The sequence below is a fragment of the Carettochelys insculpta genome, chromosome 13, assembly GCF_033958435.1.
Source record: "Carettochelys insculpta isolate YL-2023 chromosome 13, ASM3395843v1, whole genome shotgun sequence".
NCBI lineage: Eukaryota > Metazoa > Chordata > Testudines > Carettochelyidae > Carettochelys > Carettochelys insculpta.
In genome coordinates this window covers 18,107,999-18,128,850 of record NC_134149.1, presented here as the reverse complement: position 1 = coordinate 18,128,850, position 20,852 = coordinate 18,107,999, and the positions used below count along the sequence as shown (strand labels likewise).

General features: G+C 42.4%; 1 protein-coding gene across 3 annotated transcripts in view; it reads left to right on the top strand.

Moving 5' to 3' along the window:
* The window catches only part of COL4A6 (collagen type IV alpha 6 chain), a 244,677-nt gene that overhangs the window by 202,611 nt on the left and 21,214 nt on the right, over positions 1 to 20,852 (top strand). For 2 of the 3 annotated variants that reach the window (XM_075008105.1, XM_075008102.1), the window contains 10 exons: positions 311 to 451; positions 3,997 to 4,101; positions 4,347 to 4,507; positions 5,099 to 5,278; positions 7,513 to 7,696; positions 9,306 to 9,359; positions 14,063 to 14,134; positions 14,570 to 14,677; positions 16,360 to 16,581; positions 16,846 to 17,007. In XM_075008105.1, the coding sequence (XP_074864206.1) occupies positions 311 to 451; positions 3,997 to 4,101; positions 4,347 to 4,507; positions 5,099 to 5,278; positions 7,513 to 7,696; positions 9,306 to 9,359; positions 14,063 to 14,134; positions 14,570 to 14,677; positions 16,360 to 16,581; positions 16,846 to 17,007 (1,389 nt within the window). The remainder of the gene's footprint in view (positions 1 to 310; positions 452 to 3,996; positions 4,102 to 4,346; positions 4,508 to 5,098; positions 5,279 to 7,512; positions 7,697 to 9,305; positions 9,360 to 14,062; positions 14,135 to 14,569; positions 14,678 to 16,359; positions 16,582 to 16,845; positions 17,008 to 20,852) is intronic. The other variant, XM_075008104.1, reaches the window with a different exon arrangement.

Genomic DNA, 20,852 nt, shown 5'->3' with positions numbered 1-20,852 from the left:
ATTTTCAAAATATTTATGATCTTGATTAATTATTTATGCTCACTGGCTAATGTGACTTAACTGAGACTCTGCACTGAGGCAGTATTTTCGCTGGCCTAGGCATCTGCCTTATAATAGTTAAAGAAGAGTATGACTCTCAAAGATGGCTGTTATTAATAGTCTTCTCTTTATGTGTAATTATAGGACTACTTGCATGAATGTAATATCAGCCCCATGGGGAGTGAAAATCTTCATAAAATGAAAAATATTTAGCTCTACATGCTGCTGGAGCATTGGCAAATTACATCGTGTGTGCCTGTGTTCTCTCTAGGTAGCAGGGGATTTCCAGGTATTCCAGGCATTACTGGTGAACCAGGAGACCGAGGGAGAACAACAATTGGTTTACCAGGCGCTCCAGGCCTAGATGGTTTACCGGGTATGCCAGGACCCCCAGGACTGCCAGGTCCATCACGTAAGTAAATTTCTTAGACCTGCTTTTCTAAACAATTAAAATATAAACAAACAAAATAATCTTTTGACATGTTCTCTCACTATATATGTGTGCTAGAAGACTTACCCAGTGTTGCTCAGCTCCTTCAGGGCAAGGGGACTAGGAGGTGTGGGGGTGCTCAGGGTGGGGTAGGCAGTGCAAGAGTCATGGCAGAGGGTCGGGGGCTTACACCAAAGGGCTTAGAGCAGAGGCCTGGGAGTCTGTGGGGGAGGATTCACCTGGGTCACCCACTTGGCAAGGATGGTGCCGCACATGCCAGTCCTCTCTACCCTAGTTCTTGGGAGCGGGACTGGGGCTGCACGGCCTGGCCCTAGTCAGTGCTGCTCTGGGGTGGCGGAACTGCTGGCTGGAAGGGCTGCTGAGTAGCGCCTCTCCTCCTGGTCTGGCACTGTGGCTGACTGCTGGAGGAAGGGGTGTAGTAGGGAGACCATTTACCTGGGCCACTGGCAGGCAATATGGAGATCCTTGTCCTCAGCTGGCCTCTCTCTTCCTGATGCTGCTGTCCCCCTGTGCTGTCTAGTTGTTCCCTGTGCTCTCTGCCCCCAGTGGTCATTCTGCGGTATAACTGCCACTCCTATAAGCCTCCTCCCTTTCTGTATTATAGAAAACCAGCAAATTCCAGGCAATCTCACTTTCCTGGCACAGCCAAACCCTGACATTGCTGTAAGTTAGGAGAAGACGAAGCTGCATACCAAATTTGGTGGTCCTAACTCTTACTGTTCAGGAGGAGTTCCTGAACAAACAGAGTAACGTTTGGGTGGAGGGACAGACAGACAGACAGATGCCCTCTCTAAAGTAAATAGATTATTTACCGTTGGAGAGTGTGTCGTTCTAATGTGCTTATGTAGTCCCTCATGAGCATAGAATGTGAGTGCCTCACCACCTGTAATACATTTTTCCTTGTAAAACCCTGAGAAATAGGGAAATGCTGTTGTGCCCATTTTACAGGAGAGGAACTGAGAAAGTGAGAGACTAAATAACTTGCCCAAGATTATGCTGGAAGTCCATGCCAAAGCAAGAAGCTAAATTTATGATTTGCAAGTCATAGGCTAACAGCCAAACAACTGTACTGAAAAACAGAAGAAGTGGGGCATCAAACCTGGGACCTCGTACGTGCAATGCATAGGCTCTAGCATGAAGCTATATGCCTCAGTTAGGCAAAGAGCATGTAGTGTATCATTGATCTAAATTCTCCAGGTGCAGTAAAATGCCAGCTCTATCTGGATGTTTGATTATTTCATCAGTTAATGGGCAATCATCAGACTAGGTGATATCCAGAAAGAATAAAGCATGGAAGCCCAGTTATTTGAATTTTACCAACCAATGTTGGGTTGCTACACAGCAAATCACTTATAATGCCTGTACCAAATGTAATTACATTAATCATCTATCTCTTGTTAAAATGTAAAGCTTTCTGTTGTGTCTTGTTTTTTCTCCATGACATCATGAGCAGGGATGATGTCCCTCACCTCTGTTTGCCTGAAACTGGGAATCTGTGACAGGGAATGGATCACTTGATTAGATGTTCTCTCTGAAGAACCGGGCATTGGCCACTGTTGGAAGACAGGAGGGATACTGGGCTAGACGCACCTTTGGTCTAAGCCAATATAGCCAGCCATTCTTATGTTCTTATAAGAACTGTTCAGATGATTACATACTCTGGATAAAGACTGTCAGATAAGACCCAAAGTATCAAGATGCATCTTTTAGATTTAAGACTGCTGGCCTTTTATCTGTATTTTGTTGCTGTCCTGCTCAGTGTAACAACATACATTCTGATTCATACTGCTTAAAAAACAAGTGATAAACGAAAAGTGTTTAATTTTGTATAGACCTTGCATTTTAGAACACTGCCTTGTATGCCGGCTAAGGAATTTGGTATGTTGTGGTAGTGACCTGACTTCCTCTTGATAAAGCTGAATTTCCAGGATGTGCAGCACACTTGAATCCAGCCAGTGGAAATGGGATGAGTATTATGTTGTCCCTCATGCTATTGTCAAACAGTACGAAGTCAATGGAGCAGGCACAACCATTCTCTTTGCAATAAATGAGTCAGTCCAATTCAGGAGGGCTGACAGAATTGCCAGGCCCCTGGGCAAGATGGAGGAGGGGGCCTGGCACTACACTCCGAGAGGGGTCAGAGCCTCAGGTGGAAGGGGTGGAGCCTGCGTGGCGAGGCATCAGCTCCACTGCGCATATCCACAGGCAACCCTCAGAGCTGGTCAGAGCATGCCGTACTGTGCTGTGCTCTGACAATAATTTAAAGAGTCTGGGGCTCCAGCTGATGCCCTATGACCACAGGCAGGAGCTCTGGCCCTTTTATATTGCTGAGCCCCAGGGCAGTTGTCTCTAAAAAGTTCATAACTTTTTGCAGATATTTTGTTGCATTTGTTTGCGTGGAAGATTAGGAAGGTTTGTGCTGTGCAGTATAGAAAGCGTCTTAGAGCTAATGGGGTCCTTTATTGGATCTGCCTAAAGCTAGGCCTGCCAATCACTTTGTCAGACAAGGCTGGGTTTTGCTGTAAAACCAAGTTTGTGTGGAAAGGATTTTAACTGTGATATTTTTGAATGTTCTCCTCTATCCCCCTACATGCAGATCCATGTAGGGAATAATCCTGCAGTGGTGGAGGGGGAAGCAAGAGGGAGGGAGCTGATTTTTTTTCTCATCTCAAACTTCAGTAAGGCAATCTGCCCTCCAATCTCTTAGCTATTTTTAAATGAGCTCCTGGTCCCAACACACTGGCAAAGCAACTGGGAGAGAGGCTGGGGAGCTCTGCAGAAGACAGGCAGTTATGAGAGGGGAGGAGGGGCGGAGGAATGCAGTTTTTCACATCAGCAGCAGATCCTCTGTACAAAAAGCAGATACCCTGATAGCTCCTGTTCCCATAGTACAGTGATGAAAATGGAGCTGCGTTGTCGGAGATCCAGTGATTTGCCCCCATTTCAACCTCTCTCCTCCTTAAAAACCTGCATTAGGGTGCAGTGAGTCCCCACATAATCTGGCTTCAGAGGACATGTAGGAGTCAGTGCTCCCTGCAGGGCCCCAGTACCCTGCCTCCTCAGTGCAGTGAAATCTCAGTGTTCTACAGCAGCAGGTCCCCGTGTGGAAATGGAGGGTGGGAGAGGCAAGGTTTGACCTGGATAATTTGCACTCCTCTCTCAGTTTCACCTTGGTTAGGTCTTGTGCCAGTTGTTTAATTTTTGAAATAAGAAGTGTGCCTGGAATACCAAGAGAAAAGAAAAACCCCAAAATATTAATACTCTGACCTTCTTCTGCTAGTCTCCGTGGTAACCTACCAAGCCAAATCAAACTTAACATGGATAGCATATGGTACTAGGCCCAATTCTGTTTTTCATGGAATTGAAATTAGTGCAGTTACATTCACTTATTCCAGGAGTCAGTCTGGTTCCATGCCCCCTGCTCAGAGTAGCTGTTACCGCTGGCTAATGGAGCTGAGTGAAGTTTAAATTTCCTCATGCCTTTGCTGACATCCTTTCTTTTGCAGGCCCTGTGTTTCCATCTGAAGCACTCCTTGAGGGAGAACCTGGGGAGCCAGGAATACCTGGACAACAGGGACCACCAGGAGTTTTGGGACTAAAAGGGACTAAAGGTGAAATTTATCTTTAGTTTAAATTTAAATTTAACTTCCCTTTCTTGCCACTTGTGTCCTCACTGAAACCTGTATGAAGTGGCTGTGAAATACTGCTCAGACAGAACGGTTTTACACTCCCTTTGCTCATTTTGTATTAATCAGTGACACCAAGTGCAAAGCCATGTGGAGAAGTTCAGGTAATGGTGATCCAATTATCTGCTTGCACAATGCTGACAAACATTCTCTTTCACCCTGTTTTCCAGGGGATCCAGGTGATTGTGCTTGTGATGGAGGAGTCACACAAGCTGGACCAAGAGGTGCACCAGGCCCTCAGGGTCAACCAGGAAATCCTGGTGAACTTGGGCGTAAGGGTTCCAGGGGAGATCCAGGCACTGTGGGTGCACAAGGGCCACGTGGGCCTCCAGTAAGTCAGGATAGGATTTCTTCAGTCTCTGCTGGTTCAGAAAAAAGTGTTTGCTCTCATCTTATTGGCCAAAATTGTGTAAATCGAAACTGGGAGGATTTTTTACAAATATTTCAACCTTTAATTTTGAAATAGCTGTCAGCTTCAGTGACCTCTGTGCATTTGTTGTTGATTTATTATGCAGGTTGAAACACCCTTGTCTGGCACCTTGGGACCTGACTAGTGCTGGATGAGAGAATTTGCTGGACAATGGGAGGTCAATATTTTCTAGCACACTACAATACTTCCACTGCTTCCTGGGCTCTCAGAAAACATTTAGGGGTAAATTACAGATAAGTAACAGCACAGAACACTAGAGCCAGGACTGGTGGTTGTAAACAAACTTTATGGAACCACAGAAAACTTGACCACATCCCTGATATGTAGTCATCTGGCTAATTAAAATCATGATGGATTACTGAGTTCTGGATTAGGGAGGTTCAATCTGTATAAATATTTTCTCTCTCATTAATTTTTCCTGCTCATGATGAAATCTGTGGACTGAAGGTCTTTCCATGAATTTTTTTTTTTTTTTTTGCTTTCTGCCTGCAGGCTTTGCATGGTCAACCAGGATCTCCAGGCCTTAAGGGAGAAAAGGGGGAACCATCCTTTGCAAGAGGTAAAGGTCCCCGGGGAGATCCTGGTGCAACAGGAGTCAGAGGGCCTTCTGGCATCCCAGGAATTCCTGGCAGAAATGGATTCCCAGGTTTACGAGGTCTGCCGGGTCCTCCGGTGAGTTTATTCTTGTTCAGCAAGAACAAGAGTGCCTCAAACTTGTAATAAGATGGAACAATGACAGTAAAAGGCTGACTTGTTAGTTATAGTTGGGCCTGCTCTAGCTGTCCACAGATCTAAAGCTGTGCATTAGATTCATAAACTGATGTTCTCTGGATAGACTCTATTTCTTGTCATCCTAACAAGAAAGAAATGTCATAGTTTCATGGAGTTTAAGGCCAGAAGTGACCATTAGAACATGTAGTCTGATCTCCTAGGTAAATTTGACTGGGATACCTCTATATGGTACCCAGTGATTTTAATTAGACTATAGTATTTCAGTCCTATAGAAACCAAACTGTTAAGTGCCTCAGGCAGAGGAAAAGAGAGGCTCAACTGCTGAGGCAATGGCATGGAATTAATTAGCCGGATAAATGATAGTGGCCAGCCCTGCTTGTATATGTAGAAAGGAAGTACAATTCACAAATCCTGGGCTTGTTTCCCAACTGTGGGACAGAGGAGCTTTAAGTTGCTTTACTGAGTCAGCTTCTAAGTGTTCAGAATCTTTCAAACATTGCTCACATGGGAGAATGAATGGAGCCAGAGGGGCAAAGATTGTATAGCAAGAGTCATATATGGGTTGGAATTTGAAGTGCCCAGCTGGAAAATAAATGTAATATTTACACCTACATGCAGCTGAGCAGTGTTAAGCAGGACACTTTGTTAAGGAAAAACAGTGCCAAAGACTCACCCTCTTACCAGGAATTTCTCTCTCTTTCATGATTAATAATAGCTCTTCAGTACATCTCTGATTATACAATCATAAGTATAAACTATGGGGAAAGTCTGAGAGACAGAATTCTCAAAAGACAGGCACTGCTTTAATTTTTAAGTTTTGTATTTGTAAAAAACAAAAGATGCTATCTACCAAATAAAAGGAGTCGAATATGGAAACAGAAAAAGCTGACCACGAACCTTTTAAGTAGAAAGACACAGGCAAAACAGCTTCAGCATGTGTAATGCGTATGTTTTAGCAAATACAATGTATTATGCAGTGGTTTGAGTTAGTAGCATCTCCTACGTTTAGAAAGATTGTAAGTATTAAATTTACAATGATTTAGATATTGGCATAGAAAGTACGCTTATTAAGTTTGCAGATGATACCAAGTTGGGAGGGGTTGCAGCTGCTCTGGAGGATAGGGTCATAATTCAAAATGATCTGGATAAATTATAGAAATGGTCTGAGGTAAACAGGATAAAGTTTAATAAGGACAAATGCAAACTGCTCCACTTGGGAAGGAACAATCAGTTTCACACATACAGAATGGGGAGAGACTGTCTAGGAACGACTACAGCAGAAAGGGATCTAGGGATTATAGTGGACCACAAGCTAAATATGAGTCAACAGTGTGATGCTGTTGCAAAAAAAGCAAACATGATTCTGGGATGCATTAACAGGTGTGTTGTGAACAAGACACGAGATGTCATTCTTCCGCTCTACTCTGCGCTGGTTAGGCCTCAGCTGGAGTATTGTGTCCAGTTCTGGGCACCGCAGTACAAAAAAGATGTGGAGAAACTAGAGAGGGTCCAGAAAAGAGCGACAAGAATGACTAAAGGTCTAGAGTATGTGACCTATGAAAAAAGGTTGAAAGAATTGGGCTTGTTTAGTTTGGAAAAGAGAAGATTGAGGGGAGACATGATAGTAGTTCTCAGGTATCTAAAAGGAGTCATAAGGAGGAAGGAGAAAACTTGTTCTTCTTGGCCTCTGAGGATAGAACAAGAGGCAACAGGCTTAAACTGCAGCACAGGAGGTTTAGGTTGGACATTAGGAAAAAGTTCCTAACTGTCAGGGCAGTCAAACAGTGGAATAAATTACCAAGGGAGGTTGTGGAATCTCCATCTCTGAAGATATTTAAGAACAGGTTAGATAGATGTCTATCAGGGATGGTTTAGATAGTACTTGGTCCTGCCATTGGGGCAGGGGGCTGGACTCAATGGCCTCTCGAGGTCCCTTCCAGTCCTAGTGTTTTATGATTCTATGATTCTACAAGATTTCCATATACTTTATCAAACACCTTTGAAGTTTGCTGCTAAGCATATAGGCTGGAACCTTCTCCACTACCTTCACAGTGTCTAATAGAGTCTTTTTGAACAGCACAAAACAAGCAACGCTTCGGTCCGCTTGTCAAACTGTGGCAATGTGCAGTCATTCCGTTACACTTGGTTCTCAGCGCTGTCTTTGCTCTATATAGGGTGATGGTGGACTAGGCTTTCCAGGTGAGAAAGGCCTACCAGGATTACCTGGCTCCAAGGGCCGGCATGGGGAGAGCGGTTTTCCTGGCGGTGGTTTCCCAGGTCCTAGTGGAATTCGTGGCCCTCCAGGTGACCCAGGAGTGGATGGTTTTCCAGGACAGCCAGGTCTTCCAGGTCCTCCAGGTAAGTTTGTTGGGGACAACTGTCATTTTGAAAGCTGCTAGGTCCCTGGAAACCAGCCAGCTAAAGGAAAAGTTCATAGTGAGATCCAAGTATTTTCAAATCAATAAAATAGATATCTATTTTTAAATTAAATGTGGATAGACTACGGGCAAGGCAGGGCAGGGCAGATTTGGTACTGCAGCCCTCACTCACCCACATAATCTTACTGAAGCCAATGAGATTACTAACGAGTATGAACTACTCATGCCAGTCAAGGATGCAAGATGAAGCTAGTGATTGTAGCTGTTTTTGTAGGAGAAACAGTTTTATAGCCACAAGCAAGCATAGGGGCCGTGTCTACGCTAGCCTAAAACTTTGAAATGGCCATGCAAATGGCCATTTCGAAGTTTACTAATGAAGCACTGAAATACATATTCAGCACCTCATTAGCATGCTGGCAGCCACGGCACTTCAAAATTGCTGTGACTCGCTGCTGTGCAGCTTGTCCAGACGGGGCTGCTTTTCGAAATCGATTTCAAAGTTGCTGGGGTCCTTTCGAAAAGGAGCCCCATGGACGAGCCGCAGCACTTTCGAAGTGCCGTGACTGCTGGCATGCGAATGAGGCGCTGAATATGTATTTCAGTGCTTCATTAGCAAACTTCAGAATGGCCATTTGCATGGCCATTTTGAAGTTTTGGGCTCAAGTAGACATAGCCAAGGTGATTTTTTGCTAGGAATGTAGTTAAGATGAGAAGCTTTAGATAAAGAAAGGCATAAATATTATAGCTACATATAATAAAATATGTGCAAGATGTCCAGGGACTTTTCATGGTCACCAAATACAAGGATCAATTATGGTTGATTTCACGAGATTCTGCCTGTATTTAGCAGGTGGTACACTACTGAAGAGTGTGTTACCAGTTCCGTATCCCCATTCACAGAGGATATGAGTTGTTACACACCCTGGCTACAGAGCTCTTTAGCTCCAGCTAAAAAACTTTATGTTTTAGATCTGGAGATCCCAGTTCTGCCTCTGGTGAGTCAGCCAGAGTTAGCAGCACCACATGTGGGACTTGAGAATTGTTCTGTATTTTGTTTGATGTAGTTGATATGGCCATACAGAGCAAGGTACACTTAATGAAAAGTGAAGAAGCCAGTAAATCTAGAATTCATATGTGATGTTTCAGATATGCTACAGTTTGGAAAAAGGTCTCACCACCCAACTATTGCTCATAAATATTCTCTGTGTCTGGATTTTAAAGCTACTTATTAAGGTGATTTTAACAAAAGCAATCTCTTTCCTTTTCTGCTGCTGCTGCTGCTTTTTATTATGTTTTTCACCTTGTTTGTTTGCATTTAACCTTCTGTATTTGTGATATTTACACTTTGGTAATACAACTAAATATATTCACAGACATATTTTCCCCAAAACATAAGTCACTGCTACAATGACATGGAACTAAATACAGTTTTCTTCTGACTCTGAGTCTCATGTCAAAGACATGTCTACACTGTACACAACAAGAAATGTCTGTGAGCATGTTTGGCCTATTGATTGAAAAAAGGTGCTTTCGGTCTTATGGGTATTCTGACTTTGTTTAACTTGTGCTCCTTTGCTTGACTGGTATAGGTGACTGCTGCTGCGGTGTGGAGGTTGGTAAAGGAGACTTAGACACAGAGGGAGGTGAGAGCTAGGCCTTATTGGTTACCAGAATAGCAATGGGGAGATTCCCCATTCTTCCCACCATTACACAGATACACAGAATGACACGTTACACTGCACCAGTGTTTCATTTGGTTGTTAAAATGGGCTGATTTATAATGGTCAACACTTGCATCCCACTGGAACTTTCTGCATAAGCCTTTTCCTAACTTATGTCATGTGCTAAAAGCTCTGATAACCTATAGCTGTATGAATGTATTTATATATCTTTGCTTATTAAAACATCTCTTACATGGACTGCTAAATGCAGAGTGCATCTTAGGGGAGCACCTAGAGGGAATGTGCTTCATGCACTGACATTCACAGCCTCATGAATACTGGGTGTGAAATGGGATGCATCAAAAGTCAACACATTTAGCGAATGTTACTTCAAAACACCACTAACAATGAATGGCCTTTTTTTGTAGCAGAGCATCTATCAGCAGAGGACATAAAAGAGTGTGAATAAGTCATTAGCCAATCAATTTACACTTCCATGATAAAAACCACTTTGCCAGTCCTTGGAAATCATTGCGTTTATTAAAAAAATCACTTTTGATGTATTAAGCTTCATCTAACATGAAAGAAAACTGCTTGGTCAGAAGAAATAATTGGTGTTTACGCTGCCCTTATTGGAAAGCATTATGATAAAGGCCAAACAATATTTTCAAAAAGACACATTGACCTACTGAAATTATATTGCCTAAGTTAACATCAAGGAATTATGCCTAAAGCCTCACAAAATTTCAGTTACAAGAGATGAGATGAAAATTCTCCTCTAAAAATAAATTCTGTATTAAGATCTGATGGTTCCTAGTCAAGTGATTACTTGCATTGACTTTCATTTTTTAATGACACACACTGCCTTCAACTAATGTCTTTTACCAGGACATAGAATGTTAGAACAATACCTCTGCACAATTAGTGAGCAGTATTATGAAATTGCTCAGAAATGCTAATATATTAACCATTTTGTGCCTTTGGTGCAATTCCCAGAGACCTCTCGCTGTGTTTTCACAATAGGTTTGTTCCCCATGTCATTCAGAGGCCATTGCTTGCTTGTGAAAACATAGCATATTAAGTAGCTGGTGAGCACTAAGCTTTGGTCACTTTATCATGCTATCAGACCCCAGGAATATGTGAAAACCATTTAATTAGTGTACTACCATTGCCCTTCAATTGCTCTACAAATATAGTTCCCATTGTACTACCAGTCTAGTGCTAGCTAGTTACACAAAGCATTGAATGCTGTCATTTTCTAGACGTTCATTTAAGTGGTCCCCTTTTAAAAAAATGTGTTTAAATATAAAAATGTTAATTAAATTGCCCTTTCTGAGCTAGATGATGGATTGAAGATCCTCTTTTTTGAAAAATGGCATTCTAAACAATGTTGTGATTGTAGAAAGAGTATCAGAGATGGATTTTGATTTTTTGACCTTTCATAAAACATTCTGTGTCTGGCTTGGAAATGCAGAATGCTAGGATCTGAGCAAAGACATCGCCTCTTGAAATGTTGCTACCCCCTTAACAGTTGACCACAAACTGAGCCTTAAGATTCTGCAACCTAAGAACATGTTTCTCACTGCTCAACCACTAAATATAAATTAGATTAGTGAATATTTTATTTTATTTTATTTATCTATTTTTGATGCTCTTGAATTTCACTCATGCCCAATTAAAGGCTGAGCTGTGGTACCACCTAGAAAGAGCAGTGGTTTGTTTTAAAGACAGCACCAATATGAAAGGGTTATTGCTAAGTTTTGTGTATGTATTATTCATAGGGTTAGTCACTTATAAATTCATTCTATTATCAAGTAATGCCTTGCATCAAGGTAAAGGTAGTGAATTTGAGCACTGACATTTGATTTTTCCAGTATCAAAGCAGAATATCTCTGTTGTTTCTTCTAGTACCTGGACAGCAGTGTGAAAACACAAGTACCTTAGCGCCCTAGGAGGTTTTCTTCCCAATTACCCCTTCCCTGATCTTGGGGTCCTGCACATTCACTTCATATCTCATTAGCTGAAGTCTTAATCCTCCAGCAGCCCTGATTCACTAGAATTTTGTTACTTGGGTCATTTCCCTCAACCCCAATTTTGTGAGCACATGAATCACAATCTCAAAATGATCAAATTTGGAGGTGCGGGGGTAGAAGTAGAGGTGAGATGGAAAATGGACATCATCCTGGGATCTCTTTTGCCCCCATTTTGCTTTTCTGTCAGGTGGCTGTTCACATTTGTATTCCTAGCTCTGAACCTGCTCTCCAGGCAAGTTAAAGGTTGACTGGGAAGCATCACCCTTGATAGTTGATGTGTACCTGTTCAGTTAACGGGGGGTGGGGGTGAGGAGGGGCTGGAGTAGCTCCCCACACACAGTGGGCAGGGGGCTGCTGCAGCCCCACAGGACCCACCACAGATAGGAACTTCTCTGGCTTCACAGAGTAGCCGCTATCTGTGGTGAGCCTGAGCATGTCAGCTGCCTGGAGCAGCCCCAGACCACAGTGAGCCCTGGCATGTTGCTGTCAGGGGCTGCTCTGGCTGGGCTAGAGGAGCCCCTGCCTGTGGTAGGGGGAAGGAGGTAGGAGGAGAGGCTCCAAATTGGCTGTGGTGGGGCTGGAGCAGCCCTCCTACTCTCTCCCCCTTTAATTGGTTAACCAGTTGAATCTCATGTTTAATGGGTTAACCAATTAAATGGAATTTTACATTCCTAGTTCCCAAACCACAATTGTCTTCTGCACAAGTTTTGGATGTCACCTGGTCTGGTGTAACTAATGAGACAAGCTGCTTTCACAAGACCTTGACCAGTTTTACTGAAATCTGAAATTAGATGTCATTGAACCCAAATCACAGCTCTGATTCAGCCTCAAAACTAAATGTAATCCAAGCATCACCTTCTTGACATATCAATAGAAAAGACCTCTTATGTCATTTAGTCTTTCTTTTGGCCAGGGCCTCATCTTGTTCCCACTGTTGATTAAAATCAGAAGTAGAAGGCCATATTGATTGTCCTTGGTGTAACTCTAGTGTCTTCATGCTATTTACATGAGGAATGAATTTCTCTCAGTGTCTTTACTAATAAATTTCAGAAACCGTCTGAAAATTGCCATTATTTTAAGGATGCCAGAGTTGTTTACAAAATAAAGTCATAGGCTCCCACCAGCCCACTGTCATAAAAGATAAACTAACTTAGCCTGGTCCAGAAATGCAGCCAAGATTTGGAGTGCCTGGCCTTATGAGACAGGGCAGGAATTGGCCTGGAATCTCAGGTTGGGAGTGGGCATTGAGTGGAAAGCTCTTTCAGAATATTTGTAAAAAAAATAGGAAGCAGCTAATCCACAATAACTGATTAGTTAGTCACTGAACCTACCAAAACAATTGCACCAGATTTGAATGGTTGGGTATTAGTCATTAGTGTAGCAACTAACTATTTAACTTTATGTATAGAACGGCTCTAATGTGGTGGGGGAGGGCAGGAAAAAAGTCTCCCTTCCCCGCTCTTAAGAATATAGTCCTAACCTTAATTGAAGGCCCAATTCTTATGTGACTTGAGTTTGCAGAAGCTTAATGTATTTTAGGAGTTTTTAGGCCAAACCCAGTCTAATAGTGTAGGTCCTAACCCTGCCGTCATTTTATTGAAGCACATTCCTATTGAAGAAAATGGGATCTTTATATTACAAAAGGGTCTGTAGGGTTGGACCCTCTGGTTAGTTATCTCAGCATTCATCTGTTGTCATTGGGGTGTCAAATTGTCAGAGTCCAGCAAAGGTGTGAGCAGTGCAGATGTAAAAGATTTATCAAATAAATTTGATAGTCTGATATCTCTGAAAATGCCACACAGACTTCATCCACAGATAAGTTAGATCCTTTCTATGGGAAATTGAAGCAATGGAGTGTGCTGCACTGCTACAGATTCCTACTGCCCACTAGGATGCTTACAGCTAAGATGTGTGGTTATCTTTCAGACTAATGAACTATAGAAGAATCAGTTGAAGAAAAGGCAAAATTTGAAAAATACCACACATGCATGCACAAAGCTCTCGTGTAAACCCGTGGAATGACCCAGCAGAAAGCACAAACACAGGGACAGAGAAGAAGGTTCAAGATATAAAAAAAAAAAAAAATGCCTAATTTTATCTCAATATTTCATTGAATAAATTACTGAAGTTTGTAGAAGTTCTGAGCAGCCCCTAGCTGACTCTCTACTTAGATTGTACACTTGTTGGAGCAGGGACTTTCTTTTCAGTGTGTGCCCAGTGCAGCCTTCATCCTTTACTGGAACTCTTGAATGTTACCATAATACAAATAACAAATAGCAGTTCTTAGATTCAGGTATCATCACCATTTTACAGATAATGACACAAAAATGGTCACACAGTGAGTAACTGTCAAGAGTGGGATTAGAAAATAGATAAAGCTTGTGTTCTGTCCCATACCAGTGTCGCTAATCTTAGAACATCAACAATGTTAGTCATGACCATCTCACAAAGCAATAGATTTTGTTGAGGAGGAGTTACCCTGTGGCAGATGTATAGGTACATTACATGTGGTGATTTGCAGTACATAGGTTCTCTCATCTTGCCCATAATTTAGTCTGAATATTCAGTGTTCTCATTATAATTCTCAGTGTTATAATTAACCAGCTAACTAAAAGGGAACCAGGTCCAGTTTCAACATATTTCTTTTTTTAGGAATCACCTTGCCCTGTATAGTTTCTGGAGCATTTGGTGCACCCGGGCCTCCAGGCATACCAGGATTTCCAGGTAAGGAAATTGATTTTTAAATATGTAATATACTAGTTTATGGCCTGTGCTGAGTTTCCCTCCAGTGAAGAGAGGTCCTGCTCCTTAATGGCAGCTAAGCAATAGTTACTCCTGTAGCACAAGTAGATGGGGCTCGTACTTACTTCTCAGGAAGTGCGGGGTTCACATCCCACCAACACTTGTACCGTGTACATCTTCTCTTCATAATTCTGTTAACACCCCTCATTAACAATGAGTTTGAGGACTTCTGCCTTACTATACACCTCCCCAAAACAAAAGACTTGTCCCTTTAAGTTAATGAGATGATCACAAACTTGCAGTGGCATTAAATAGTTTAACTTAGTCCAAAAGGTGGAGTTTTGGGATTAGCTTTGCATGCAGTATCTAATCCCACTTCACAATAATATGATGCTGTTTTCCATTCTGAATCTTCAGGTCCCAAGGGCAGCCGTGGCATTCCAGGCAGTCCAGGCCAACCTGGATTACGTGGGTCAAAAGGGCAACCAGGTACCCCAGGAGCAATAGGAGTAACCGGAGCACCAGGTAAGAGAGGAGTTAGTTAGCAGACTTTAGACTGTCCGTGTAATGTACCATATTTTATCAACACAGATCTCAAACTCTCTACCCATCCCCTTCAATTCATGAGCACCAGACTTCTCCCCATCCTAGTGATGATCACTGTTATTTTAGAGCCGTTGCTACATGGAAAAGTAATATTGGGAAAGTATTGAATTTCTTTTAGCTGATTCTCTTATTTTATGAGGAGAGATTAATAAGACTAGGACTTTTCAGTTTGGGAAAGAGAAGACTAAGGGCAGATATGATAGAAGTCTAAAAATGACTGGTATCGAAAAAGTAAATAAGGAAGTGTTTTTTTACGTCATCAAATGAAATTAACAGGCACCAGATTTAAAACAAACAAACACAGGGAAGTGTTTCTTCACACAGTGCACAGACAACAGTGGCACTCTTTTTCCACACAATGCTGTGAAAGTCAAGGTTTGTAAAAGAACTAGATGAAGTCATGGAGGATAGGTCAATTGATAGCTGGTAGCCAGGATGAGCAGGGAGGGTGTCCTTAATTTTTGTTTGCCAGAAGCTGGGAATGGGCAACAAAGCATAGATCACTTGATTATTTCTTCTGCTCATTTCTCTGAATCATCTGGCTCTGTCCACTGTTGGAAGACTGGATACTGGGCTAGACGAACCTTTGGTGTAACCCAGTATGGCCATTCTTATGTTCTTCATTTTATGGAGCAGTTATGACTAAGGAGGAGAACCAGGAACCTTGTGACCAGTGAGCTCAAGCACTCAGTGGGATACGGTTTTGGAACCACTGATGTTTAATGTAAAATAGGTTTGGCGTCTGCAACCCCAGTCACTTTATGGTATAGCTATGCATATGGTAATCAGCATGCAACTTTTGAAACAATTTTTAAGTTCTGTGGTTTTTTTGGTATTTGTAGTCAAACATACCACGTAATGTGCCATTCAGAATGGCAGAAAAGTCAGAAGGGGGAAATTTTAAATGCATGTTTTCTTTCTGTCTGTCTCTGAGGAGACCTGATGTACACGAGGAAATCATTGCAGAGGCATTGCTGGCTTGAAAACGCTCAGTTGTTTGTCCTTGCAACCGTTTAGCAACACTCCTGATGGTGCCCTCTCAGCACTTTCACACACCATGGTTTCCAGCCATGTTTGTACCAGTGTGTTCTAGGATTTCTGAATCTTCTACCCCAGCATGCCAAATGCTATCCTAGAGGTGCCGGGGCTTTTGGGTGACATCTACTCCTGCAGTGTAGGATAGAGCAAGAAGCACTTGATGATTTCTGCTCCTTAGTCATGAGACAGTTTATAGACTCTGGTTCTAGTCAGACTGTAAGTAATGCCTTTGTTCTAGGTAATACAGCCATCTGACAAAACTGGTACTTGTAAAACCACAGAGATTGTTGGTGTGTGTGGATTTATAACCTCACAGTACTCTAAAGCTTTGATTTTCAATGAAAAGCGCTTGTTTAGAAAACTGAAGGTTCCCTGTTTAGTTTCCCTTCTTTTGGTCCTTTTCCACCCTGTTATTAAACATTCAAAAGCAAGGAATGGTTCTGTTTTTAAAACTAATTTTTTGCATCTGAAACAAAGTACCTTTTTGGGATTGGGGGGGAATTATAATTAATGTGAATATTTTGCCCTCCTGCTCTGTATTATCTGCTGGATTTTTCATTTAGGCTTTTCTGGGCCTCGTGGAGATCAGGGCTCACAAGGGCTTCCGGGACTTGATGGAACAGATGGTTTCCCTGGAAAGATGGGCGCTCCTGGGTTACCAGGGGCTAAAGGAGCTCCTGGTGACATGTTTGGTGCTGAAAGAGGAGCTCTGGGTGAACCTGGCACACCTGGATTCCCAGGAGATAAAGGTCTTGCTGGTGAACCTGGGTTTCCTGGACAGAAGGGTGAGCACCTTTGCTGATGGACTCCTGGAAGCTGGAACTGTATATTTAAAAAAAAAAAAAAAAAGGGGGGGGGGGGGGCGGGGAGAAAAAGATTACGTAGTAGTTTCTTGAAGCCAGCTCATCGATTCCTCTGAGCTGTTTGTAGTTCCACATTTACTGAGTGTCTCTGAGCATCTAGTGTAGTTCTGAGGTGACTTGTAGGGGCTTTAACAACAGGTAACTGCATTCTCCCCTGTGAAATAACATCCTATCTCTGACTCCCAGGTGTTGATGGAAGGCCTGGCTTACCGGGTTTTAAAGGCGAACAGGGTAATCCAGGGTTTCCAGGCATTGCTGGATTGCGAGGACCTCCTGGTCCTGGAGGTCCATTTGGCATTAAAGGTGAACCAGGTCCCAGGGGAGCAAGTGGCTTCTCAGGATCACCAGGTATGTAATATCTCTGATGAGAATGAGTGGCTTAATCAAACACTGGGAAGTTAAACAAGATTTAGGAAGATTTGCCATTTGCTAGGAGTTAAATTCCAACCTTGGTTGCTTCCCAGAGGAGCTGGATGTATATATGTGGTTGCAGAATTTGGACCTTAATTATAGACCCCTCCCAGCTAGATATGGTGGAATAGTAATTGTAAGACATAGGAGGAGAAGGAAGAGTGAAAAATAAGTATACAGGTTTTAAATTAAAACAAAAAAACAGTCCAATAGCACTTTAAAGGCTAACAATTACTTTGTTATTGCCTATTTGCTGGGTGAGTGACAAATCTCCATGTTTGTGCTTTAATGTCAAATACATAAGAAATTGTTAGAAAAGTGACTTGTCAGAAGGCAAAATACTGTTAATTTTGATGGGCTGAAAATTGCTGGGCTTCTCAGCACAACTGTAGGAATCTGTTCTGTCCCCTGAGAGAGTGGGAGACCATCTTGATTCCCCCATCCCTTCCTGGGCCCATGGGACTCTGAGCAGAGCAGTGGCACTTGAGCTACACCACACAGGGTCTTTTCTGGAAGCACAGTATGCAAAATTATGTGAATCAAACAAAGGAGAGACAAGATGCTTAATAGGAAATAATGGTCTGTGCGAAGATCTGTCTCTTACACAGTGGTTTGCAGAACAGCAAAGCTGGAGAACTATGGGAGCAGAGAAATAAACTGAAGATCATAGTCCAAATTAAAAAACAAAAAATAACAGAACCAAAAATATGCCACCATGCCTAATTAGAGTCAAAGAGGTGCTTAGAGGCAAAAAAGACATCCTTTAAAAATTGGAAGTCAAAACCTACTGAAGAAAACATCAGTTCTGGTAAATCAAATATAAAAATATAATCAAAAAGAGAAAAGACCTGGAAGAGCAACTAGCAAAAGACACAACAGCTAATAGGAAATGATTTTAAGTGTATCAGAAGCAGAAAGCCTGCCAAACAATCAGCAATTGAGGTGCTAAAGGAGCTCTCAAGACAGGACTGTTGCAGAGAAGCTATATGAATTCTTTGCATAGGTCTTCACTGCAGAAGATGCGGGGGGGGAATCCTCTCACCAAAGCATGCCTTTTTATTTGAAAGATCTGAGTGAATGTATCTGACTGTGGAGTATCAGTAGAGGAGGTTTTGGAACAAATAGGTAAATACCAATTACACTTCAATTTATCAAAGAATCCTGAAAGAAGTCAAATATAAAATTACAGTATTACCATCTGTGGTACGCAACCTACCACAGAAATCAGCCTCTGTACCAGCTGACTAGAAGATAGTTAATACAATGCCTTTTAAAAGTCTCCACAGGCATCATGAGAAATTACAGGCCAGTAAGGCTAACTTCAGTACCAGGCAGATGCATTGAAGCAAACACATAGATGAATACAGTATGCTGAGGATGAGTGAACACAGCTTGTGTTAAAGAGCAATTATGCCACACCAATGGATTAGAATTTTTTGAATGTGTCAGACAGCGTGAGAACAAGGCTGATCCAGTGGATATAGTATACTTGGTGTTCCCCAAAGTCTTTGCAAGTTCTCTCACAAAAGACTCTTAAACAAATTAAACAGTCATGGGCTGAGAGGGAATTTCCTTTCATGCATCAGCAACTGATTAAAAGAGAGGAAACAGGATAGGAATAAATTACCACTTTTCACAGTGAAAAGCTCTACCGAGTAGAGTTCCCTAAGAATCCATGATGGGACCTGTGCTGTATGTTATATGTATAAATGATCTGGAAACATCAGGTTTAAAACAAAAGAAAGTACTTCTTCACATAACTCACAGCCAATGGAACTCATTACCGGGGGATGCTGTGAAGGCCAAAACCAGGGGTCTCAAACTCACAGCCCATGGGCCAGTCCCATCTGGAGTGATTGTGTAATCCAGTCTGGAACTCCCAAGATGGGAGAGAGGACTTGTCATTACTGACCCCCAAACTCCACCCCTTCCTGCCCTCACCTCACCCTCTTCCCCTTCATGGCATTCTGTTCCCATGAGTAGGTGGCTTTGCAAATCACAGAGGGGCATGGCATGGCATGGGGCAGCAGTAGTCATGCTCCCCTACACTCCCCATGGAGCAGGAACTGCAGGGGAAGCCTATGGCAGTGGAGCATAGGGGGGCTCTGCTGCCGCTGCTGCTGCTGCTGTGCAGTGCCAGCCCCACCCCCCCCATGACTTTTAAAGCCATGTGCTTGGGGGACTGGGTGCCATCGGGGGAGAGGGTGGGCTGATGGCAGGAAGGGGCTGGGCTTGAGGCCTGGTAATGGACAGCCCTTCTGGCCCCAGCCTGCTGGAAGTCATTGGCCAGATTGTGCAATCGCTTCAGTCAGGATGGGCCAGCGTGCAGGGAGTTTGAAACCCCTGGCCAAAAGTATAGCTGACTTTACAAAAGAATTAGATCAGTTCATGAAGGATAGGCCCATCACTTGCTGTTAGCCAAGATGGTCAAGAATACAGCCCCATGTCCCTAAACCTCTGACTTCCTGGAGCTGTGACTGGATTAAAGGAGTTGGATTACTTGATAATTACCCTGTTACTTTCATTCCCTCTGGCAAGCGGCCACTGTCGGAAGACAGGATAGTGAGCTAGATCTTTGGTCTGACCCAATATTCCCATTCTTATGTTCTTTAGTACTAATTTCTGAGGCTACGGCCGCATTGCAGCCCTGTTTTGAAATAAGGTATTTTGAAACAGCTATTTTGAAATATCTGATTTCGAAAGAACGCAGCTACGTACAAAATGTGCTTTGAAGTGGAACCCAGCTATTTCAAAACTGCATTTCCAGATACCTAGCACTATTTTGAAATAGTGTCATTGGAGTCCATTATGGGGTCCATTGGAATCCATTATTTTGAAATAGTGCTATTCTGTGTCTTAATAGGACCTATTTCTAAAAAAAACATTTCAAAATAAGTGCTATTCTTCTCACTTTGGCTGCATCTACACTACCAAGTTCTTCCAAAAGATGTTTCAAGTGAAAGGGCTCTTTTGAAATATCCCACAGAACATCTGCACACGAAAAGCGTTGTTTCTAAAGTAAATCAAAAGAACACAGCACTCCTTTTGAAAGCACTCTTCCATTCCCGTTTCAGGAAGAATGCCCCCTTTCAAAAGCTTCTTTCAAAAGAAAACATGTAGACACTCCACAGGGCCCTACTTTCGAAAGAGCAGTCCTCGTGGCACCTGATTTGTTTTTGATCCCTGGCCTGTTCTTTCAAAAGAGCAGGGGCTGTGTGGATGTTCTCTTTTGAAAAAGCAGATCACTCTTTTGATCTACTTTATTGTGTGTGGATGCACTCTTTCAAAAGAAGCTCTTTTGGAAAGGAACTTCCAGAAGGCTTCTTTTGAACGTTTTTTGTAGTGTAGACGTAGCCTTTGAGGGTTACCAATTCCAAAGTAATGCACCCACTATTTTGAAATTATTTTAAATAACTACATAGGGTAGCTGTAACCTGAGTTACCTCTGAGATTCACATTACAGTATGACCACCAAAAATGTATTTTAAGTTTTCTTTTGTATAGCCTTATATTCTTGATAATTTGCATCATGACTCCCCTGCCTCTAATTATTTTTAAAACCCACTAATTGATGGATGATAAACTCCAGCTGACTTATTCTTTCTGAGTCATCAATTTCTTTAGTACCCTTGTGTTTTCTGTTCACATATTTCTGTTTTTGCTTCACCATTTTTCTGTTCCATTTGCCACCAATACTCCATTTCTGATGTCACACTCTTGGTTATGGGTTCTTCACATAGGCTGTCAAGGTGAGAAAATGCACGGTAGCATGAAAGGTTATG